Source organism: Mastomys coucha, unplaced genomic scaffold (genome assembly GCF_008632895.1).
Source record: "Mastomys coucha isolate ucsf_1 unplaced genomic scaffold, UCSF_Mcou_1 pScaffold4, whole genome shotgun sequence".
Lineage (NCBI taxonomy): Eukaryota > Metazoa > Chordata > Mammalia > Rodentia > Muridae > Mastomys > Mastomys coucha.
In genome coordinates, this window is record NW_022196910.1 from 55,887,532 (window position 1) to 55,896,275 (window position 8,744).

Below are 8,744 nucleotides of genomic sequence, written 5' to 3' on the forward strand. Positions count from 1 at the left end.
CTCTCTCTCTCTCTCTCTCGGGCCTCTGGAGCTGTTCTCTAGCAGGATAAGGCCCTTGCTCCCTTCCCTTCCAGAGGAACTGCTCAGTGCTGAGCTGACCTACTTTGGAAGACTGCATTTTCTGATTCCAAGAATTTGGGGATGGGAGGGGCCGTGAAACTTTGGGCTGCCAATCTTTGCACCCCTCTCTCCTCATGTTCTCTTAAATGGTTCCCAGCACCTGATAAGCACTGCTCCATCGGATTTGAGCAACTCAGATTCAGTTTTCAGTGTATGTGTGTGTGGGGGTGGTTAGGGTGGGAAACTGGGCTGTAAATTAGTAGACTCTTGTTTCCCCCATTTCTTCCCATGGGAGTTATTTGTACTTTTAGAAAGGAAGTTGAGGGGGGGGGGCGTGTGCTTTCAGAATCAGGTTCTATGAGATGGTAACATCCCTTAGTGGAGACTGCTTCCCTTCATCAGGTGGCCAGTGGGGGAGGCAGAGGGCTATGGTGACCTAAGAAAGGGCTAGTAAAAAGCCACATACTAGGGACAACTGCTTTAGGACCAGCCCAGGAGAGGGGTGGAGGTCAGTAATGGGTTCTTAGATGCCCTATTCCACACCCTCTTGGCCATGTCTGGCCCTGAAGGGTCATTCTTCAGACCTAAAAGTCAGCCCTGCCCCGACTTTGTCTTTTTGAAGGTAGCTGCTGACATCTAGAGTTCTCAAAACACACAGGAGTGGTTTGACTTTCTTGTTCAGAGACCATCTGTGCTAGGTCCACTTCTCATCAGGCCATGACAACCCGACTTAAGCAAGCAAAGCTTGGTTTCCTAGCACAGTGAAGCAAATGGCCTCAGAAATTTCCTGCTAGTGTCCAACATACTCTGAGACGCGACCGAGAAGAGCCCGTGGGACGTTCATTTCCCCAGCTGCCTTCACGGCCTCTCCTCTGCCTTCCTTAAGGCAGGGATTGGATTCTATCCATCTGACAGTAACCGGGTCCTTGGTGTTCTTGTTGCTGCTCATCAGTGAATAAACCTGACGGAACTGGAGGTGGGAGAGTTGACTGGTTCCTCAGTTAAAACAGCCCACCTGAACTGTGTCACTCTGGCAAACACTGCACACCTGTACCTGAGCCTTCAGAGTCGGTATCTTTCTGTGCATTATGCAGAGGATGATGGTGATTCTCACATGTTTGTGACTGATTTTACTCTTTCCATCAGTACATGTCAATAATTCCTTGGTTGGCTCCACTTTAGAGTAAACAAAACAACTCATAGCTCATTTCCATAATGGCACTCTGGCTTGCTCTGTTGAGACAGACTCTTCTCATGTGGTGTAAACTAGCTTTGAATTCATAATCTTCCTGCTTCTACCTCCTTGCTGTTGAGATTACAGTCATCATAATCTTTACTGTATTTTGTTGTTCTTTCGAGACAAGGTCTTGTGATGTATCCTTGGCTGGCCTAGAGCTGCCTATGTAGACCAGGCTGGCTTTGAACGACACATTGAGATCTGCCTGCTTGTGCCACCTTGCAAGACTCAACATTTTTACTTTTTTGTTTGTTTGTTTGTTTTGAGACAGGGTTTCTCTGTGTAGCCCTGGCTGTCCTGGAACTCACTCTGTAGACCAGGCTGGCCTTGAACTCAGAAATCCGAGTGCCTCTGCCTCCCAAGTGCTGGGACTAAAGGCGTGTGCTACCACGGCTCAGCTAACATTTTTACTTTTAACTTGAGCTAGGGTCATACTATATAATTCAGGATGGTTTAGAACTCACTATTGCACCTTAGCCTTCCATGGACTAGTATTATAGATTATGATATCATACCGGTTTCTTTGGCACTGACATTCTTTTTTTTTTTTTAAGAGTTATGTATTATTATATATAAGTACACTGTAGCTGTCTTCAGACACACCAGAAGAGGGCGTCAGATCTCATTGTGGACGATTGTGAGCCACCATGTGGTTGCTGGGATTTGAACTCAGGACCTTCAGAAGAGCAGTCAGGCTCTTAACCGCTGAGCCATCTCACCAGCCCTGGCCCTGATATTCTAATAGTTTTTTTAAAAAAAATCTTAAAGACTAACTTTCAAGCCAGGCTGGCCAGCACACATTTATGATCTCAGCATTTTGGGAGTGGAGGTAGGGCACCGGGAGTTCACATCCTGCCTTGGCTACACAGCAAGTACAAGGCAGAATATGCTATAAAAGTCTCCAATCTCAAAAGACAAACAAACAAACAAAATTACCGACTCAGTCTTAGGCTCTTTCTCTACTCAGAAAATTGGCTAGATGAAGGTCCTGACTTCACACCCTAGGACGGCAGGTGTCTGTCAGGGTGCTTGGTTTATGGAGTGCTGAGGTCAAACAGGGCCAAGCAGCATACTGAGCTGTACCCCAGCCCTCCCCTCCCCTTATTTCTTTTTAACTTATTAAACTTGATTGCTCTGACACTTGTACGGTGCATCCTTGCAATAGGTAAGGGTCTCCTCGTCTCCCTGTGGAAAGACAGCTGACAGGTGTGAGCGGCCTAGAACCCGATATCTTGTGGGACAGGCTCGGGGAGAGTGAGAACTGGGTTATCTGTCCCCGCCTTTAAAGGATGTAAACTCGTGGCCTCCTGGCTCAATTCAGACCATATCAATTATCATTTTTTTGCTTGAGAGAGGATCTCTCTATTTAACACAAGCTGTCTTGAAACTTACTATATAGACTAGGCAGGCCTTGAGCCTACAGAGATCCACCTGCCTTGGCCCCTCAAGTGATGAGGACACACAGACCTGACTTGCCACATGGAACACTTTTTAAAATATTGAGTGATTCTTTTACTTACTTTTGAAATTTTTTATTTCTTTTTATTTTTTTAAATTTATTTATTCTTATTCAAACTCACAGAAATCTGCCTGCCTCTGCCTCCTAAACACTGGTATTAAAAATGTGAGCTATCAGCCGGGCAGTGGTGGCGCACGCCTTTAATCCCAGCATTTGGGAGGCAGAGGCAGGTGGATTTCTGAGTTCGAGGCCAGCCTGGTCTACTGAGTGAGTTCCAGGACAGCCAAGGCTACACAGAGAAACCCTGTCTCGAAAAAAAAAAAAAAAAAAAAGTGAGCTATCAAACCCAGATTGGCTTTATTTCCTTGAATCAGGGTCTGATTCCATGGTCTTGTCTGGCTTCAAATTCATGTTAATCCTCCTTCCTCAGCTTTCTAAGTAATGGGGTTGCCTGATCATATCTGGCTTGAGTGGTATATATATGTTTAGTCTTAGCACTTCTGAGGCAGAGTCAGATCTCCATGAGTTCAAGGCTAGCTTGCTCTATACTGAGAGTTCCAGCACACCTCCCCACCCCAGACTTCATGATGAAACCCCTCTCTCTAAATAAAGAAAATAAGTTTTGATTTCTGCTGGGCATGGTAGGGGTGGTTGTTAGATTGTATGTGTAACGCAGCATTTCAAAAGGCAGGCAGGAAGAATTACCACAAGCCTGAGGACAGCCTGTGGTCACACAGTGAGTTCCAGATTAGCTTGGACCATCTAATAAAGCAGACACTGAGTAGCAGTGGGGGGAGGTGTTCTCCAGTCTGTGACAGTCCCTGCTATTCTATTTACTGTTCCTCCCCACTTGAAAGTTTGCGGAGATGGTGCATTCTGTTTGGATGGGACAGAAGTCTGTGTTTGGCTGGTGGCCTCAGAACAGATAAAAAAGAAGCACATTTTTCCTACCATCTACTTGCTTCAGATCATCCATTTCATCCACCTCTATCCCCTTCCCTCTCTGAAGCCTAGAAAAGAACCACTCTTAGAGATATAAAACCACGAGGGAGCAGGTGGTGGCCCATGCCATTAATCTCAACACGTGGGAGGCGGAGGCAGGTGGATCTCTGTGAGGCCGACCTAGTCTACCCAATGGATTCTAGGATAGGCTACCTAGAGAAACCCTGTCTCAAAACCAAAAACAAACAAAAAACAAAAAACAAAACCCCAAACCAAAACAACCCAAGAAAGCTAACTACAAGGGGATTGCACACTATTGCAAACACTACCACACTGAGTGGCAGCAGAGACTGACATTTAGTTAAGAAGAAGTGCGTGCCAGGGCCAGAAGCTGTCTGCCTTCACCCAGGTGTCTGCTCCCATGTCCATCTGAATGGAACATACAGAAGGCATACCAGACATAAAGGAACGGCCATTGCAGTCTTCTATATCCATCGTAAGAAGATCCTGTTGAAAGAGAAAAGGCTTGCTGTTAGGAGCCACAGCTGGGGGGGGGGGGTGAGCTTTTCTTTTACATTCTGGAGTAAACAAGAAATCTAAAGGATCACAACAACAATTTTGTTTTTGTCCTGGGAAACAGACAATGTTTATAGACTTATAAATGCAAAACTTTCCTTCAACCTGCCTTTCATCTATCTATCATCTATCATCTATCTGTCTATCTATCTATCTATCTATCTATCTATCTATCTATCTATCTACTGAGACACACACCCCCTGGCCTGGACCTCACTGTATGAGCACCTGTCTTTCCCTCATAGTGTGGTCAACCCATACTCTTTAGGACGCTCAAGCTTCTGAGGTAGACGCGCTGCTTTGCTGCTCAAGCTTCTGAGGTAGACGCGCTGCTTTGCTGCTCAAGCTTCTGAGGTAGACGCGCTGCTTTGCTGCTCTGGATTTTGAGGGACTGCCCTTGCTCTTCAGTAAAACTGATGCAGCAGATGGGTTACACTCCCCCTCCCCTGACCGAGGAGATAGGATATAGCCTCATAGGGGTGCAGACCTCAGTTGGCCTTGGATGCTGCTGCATGCCTAATGCATTCCAGCACTCAGAGGTGAAGGCTGGAAGATCTTGGGTCCCAGGTTAACCAGGACCATGAAGTGAGATTTTTGGAAGGGGGAAAAAAGCCATATTCTGTTATGACAGGTATCCTTTCCTTTTGGGGTGCATGTAGCAGAAGGTGGAGTGCCAGGAGAGTGGAATATGAGAGATGCACCTGTCAGGGTTTAGTGATGGCTTCTCCACTGATCATATAATAAACTTTTATGTGTGGGCTGAACACGCTAGGCAAATGCTGTACCGATACTACATCACCACGCCCACACTTGCCTTATTTTTGTTTTAGCTCTGGCTGCCCTAGTACTTTCTATGTAGACCAGGCTTCCGGCTAGCCTCAGACTCAGAGATCTGCCCATCTCTGTCTCCTGAGTGCTGGGATTAAAGTCTTGCATCAACATGTCTAGCTCCCATGTCTAGACTTTCAAATGATTTCCCTCACCCCTCTGGTCAATGTTTATTTTATTTTGTTTTTAATTTTAAAAGTATGTTTAAATTAGCTGGGTGATGGTGGTCATGCCTTTAATCCCAGCACTTAGGAGGCATAGGCTGGAGGATCTCTGGGAGTTCCAGGCCTGCCTGGCTTACAAAGCAGGACAGCATGAGCTACTGGAAACAAAGAAAACAAAACAAAAAAAAACCCAATTATATATACATTATATATATATATATAATTATGTGTATAACTATATATACAATTATATATACATTATATATATGTATATATAATTTTAGGTATATGAGTACTATACATTTGTGTATTTATGTGCATCACATGAGTTCAGTGTCTAAGGAGGCTGGAAAAGAGCACTGAATCACCTGAAGTTGGAGTTACAGATGTTTGTGAGCCATGTGGGTGTTGGGAACTGAACCAGGGTCCTCTGCAAACACAGTAATTGCTCAGATATCGCTGAACTATCTCTCCAGTCTCATTATGTTTGTTTTAAAGACAAGGGGAAAAACCGCACACACCTGTCAGCAGTAGGAACTGGAAGCAGGTGGATCAGAGTTCAAGACCAGCCTCAGTTATATAGTGAGTTTGAGGTCAGCCTGGGATGCTGCCTCAAAAACCAAACAATTTGTTAAAAGCACTGAGAGGTTTTTGTTTGTTTGTTTGTTTGTTTATTTTAAGACAGGACTTCTCTGTGTAGCCCTGGTTGTCCTAGAACCTGTTCTGTAGACCAGGCTGACCTTGAACTCACAGAGATCTGTCTGCTTCTGCCTCCCAAGTGCTGGGATTAAAAGCATTTGGCAGCACTGCCTGGAGAGAGAGAATTTTTTTTTTTTTTAAGATTTATTTATTTACTATATGTAAGTACACTGTAGTTGTCTTTAGACGCACCAGACGCGGGCGTCAGATCTCATTATGGGTGGTTGTGAGCCACCATGTGGTTGCTGGGATTTGAACTCCTGACCTTCCAAAGAGCAGTCTGTGCTCTTCCCCGCTGAGCCATCTCACCAGCCTGAGAGAATTTTTTTTAAAGATTTACTTATTTATTTTATGTATATGAGTACACTGTAGCTATACAGACGGTTATGAGTCTATACAGATGGTTGTGAACCTTCATGTGATTGTTGGGTATTGAATTTAGGATCCCTACTCGCTCTGGTTGGCCTCACTTGCTTAGTCCCTGCTTGCTGTGGCTCAAAGATTTATTTATTATTTATTATATGTAAGTACACTGTAGCTGTCTTCAGACCCACCAGAAAAGGGCGTCAGATCTCATTATGGGTGATTGTGAGCCACCATGTGGTTGCTGGGATTTGAACTCAGGACCTTTGGAAGAGCAGTCAGTGCACCTGCTGAGCCACCTTGCCAGGCTGAGAAAGAGAATTTTAAAATGTATATTAATCTATTTATCTGAAGAGTATTAAACAATTAAAGTGATCATTTATTGTAATAAATGATCTCTTTAGGCATCCTTGGGAGTAGGACAAGAAAAAACTCTATTTAGAGCTAGGCATGGTGATTTAAGTCTGTGAGCCCAGCACTTGGGAGGCAGAAGCAAATGGATCTCTTGTGAGTTCAAGGACAACCTGACCTATGAAACCTAGTTCTAGGCCAGCCAAGGATACATGGTAGTAAGACCCTGCGTTTAAAAACAAAACAAAACAATAAGATCTTGGGGATGGAGAGATGTCTCTGTGGTGAAGAGCAGTGGATGCTCTCTTCCAGAGGACCCGGGTTCAATTCCCAGTGCCTGCAAAGCAGCTCACAACTATTTAACTCTAGTCCCAGGGATCCAATGTCTTCTTCCAACCTCTGAAAGCACTGCACACACACGATGCACAGACAGACATTCACTACTCTTACGCATAAAATAAAAATAAAACTTCAGAAAAAAAAACTGGATGTTGTCCTTGGAGCTCCAAAGACACTGCATGCAATGTTGCGCTTACTTGCAGGTAAGTACTCATACACAGAAAATGAAACAAAGACATCTTTTTAAAGATGTCTATATGGTGGAAATTTATATACATCCTAAATTGTTTTTGCCATTCTCCTAATAGGTATGAATGCCCCAGGGGCAGATCTGCAGAAACCAGAGCGTAGTAGGAAAACAACTCAAGAGGCCTCAGGAGCCCCAGGCTCTTTGAAGACTCTCCGAAAGGCAGAGAGAGGAAAATTTGGCTTGTTGGTGAAGCCATCTTAAGGGAGTGTAGATGGGCTCACAGGGGAGAAATGTCTGTTTTCCTGCCCAAGTCTTATGTGGAGCAAGGCTCAGGAGAAAGTCTGAAGTGCAGGCTTGTGTCCACTTACCAAGCATTTCTCCCTTTCGTTGACCCTAGGAATTCTGGGTGTGGGGGACAGTTCTTGTCTCTACCTTGTGGGATGGACTGAGCTTTGGAACCAGGGCTAGAACAAGTCACAGCTCTACGGCAGTGAGTACATTTCCAGTTCCAACAAGCCACAATTATAAGTGATTGCTTAAAGTTTCCCCTGGGGTAATGGTTAGAGGAGCCCGAGAGCACATGCTCAGAACACCCTTTGGAACTAGCCACAAATCGAGAAGTGGTCAGAGATCCCAAGATGAGGGAGGTCAGTCTGTACTTAGAAATCAGCAGCTCCACAAATGGCCTTTGAGATGTTTTTTCAAAAACAACTACAAAGCTCCAAGTGTTATGCATGACTTCCCTCAAATGTTCCCCTCACACCAAACAGATGGGACAGGATTTTCCCATTTTTTGTTTGGAAAAACGGAGGGTTAAAGACGTTAAGCCACTGTCTCAAGGCTCACGTGAGACTAATGGAGGTACACTCTTTTTTTCTTTCTTTTTAAAGAGTTATTTATTATTATATGTATGTGTAAGTAGCTGTCTTCAGGCGCACCAGAAGAGGGCGTCAGATCCCTTTACCGATGGTTGTGAGCCACCATGTGGTTGCTGGGAATTGAACTCAGGACCTCTGGAAGAGCAGTCAGCGTTCTTAACAGCTGAGCCATCTCTCCAGCCCTGGTGCACTCTTTCTTTTAAGAGTTTTTTTGTTTTGTTTTTTTTTTATCATTTTAGAAGTTTGTGTGTGTGTGTGTCTGTGTGTTCTTGTGTGTGTGTGTGTCTGTGTGTTCGTGTGTGTGTGTGTGTGTGTGTGTGTGTGTGTGTGTGTCTGTGTGTATGCATGTCTGCCCTTGGAGGTCAGAAGCATTAGATTCCCTTTGTCTTAGCGGGTTTTGTGTGTCAATTGGGCACAAGCTGGAGTCATCACAGAGAAAGGAGCCTCAGTTGAAGAAATGCCTCCATGAGATCCAGATGTAAGGCATTTTCTCAATTAATGATGGGGGTGGGCATTGTGGGTGGTACCATCCTTGGGCTGGTGGTCCTGGGTTCTATAAGAAAGCAGATTGAGCGGGGCTGTGGTGGCATACACCTTTAATCCTAGCACTTGGGAGGCAGAGGCAGGAGGATTTCTGAGTTCAAGGCCAGCCTGGTCT

The 8,744-nt window shown here is 44.8% G+C and overlaps 1 protein-coding gene across 5 annotated transcripts in view; it reads right to left on the reverse strand.

The window, feature by feature from the left end:
• Nucleotides 1-8,744, reverse strand: part of Ikzf4 (IKAROS family zinc finger 4) — a 36,546-nt gene that overhangs the window by 13,494 nt on the left and 14,308 nt on the right. For all 5 annotated transcript variants that reach the window (XM_031349031.1, XM_031349030.1, XM_031349034.1 and 2 more), the window contains exon 2: nucleotides 4,154-4,205. In XM_031349031.1, the coding sequence (XP_031204891.1) occupies nucleotides 4,154-4,193 (40 nt within the window). In that variant the 5' untranslated portion in view covers nucleotides 4,194-4,205. The remainder of the gene's footprint in view (nucleotides 1-4,153; nucleotides 4,206-8,744) is intronic.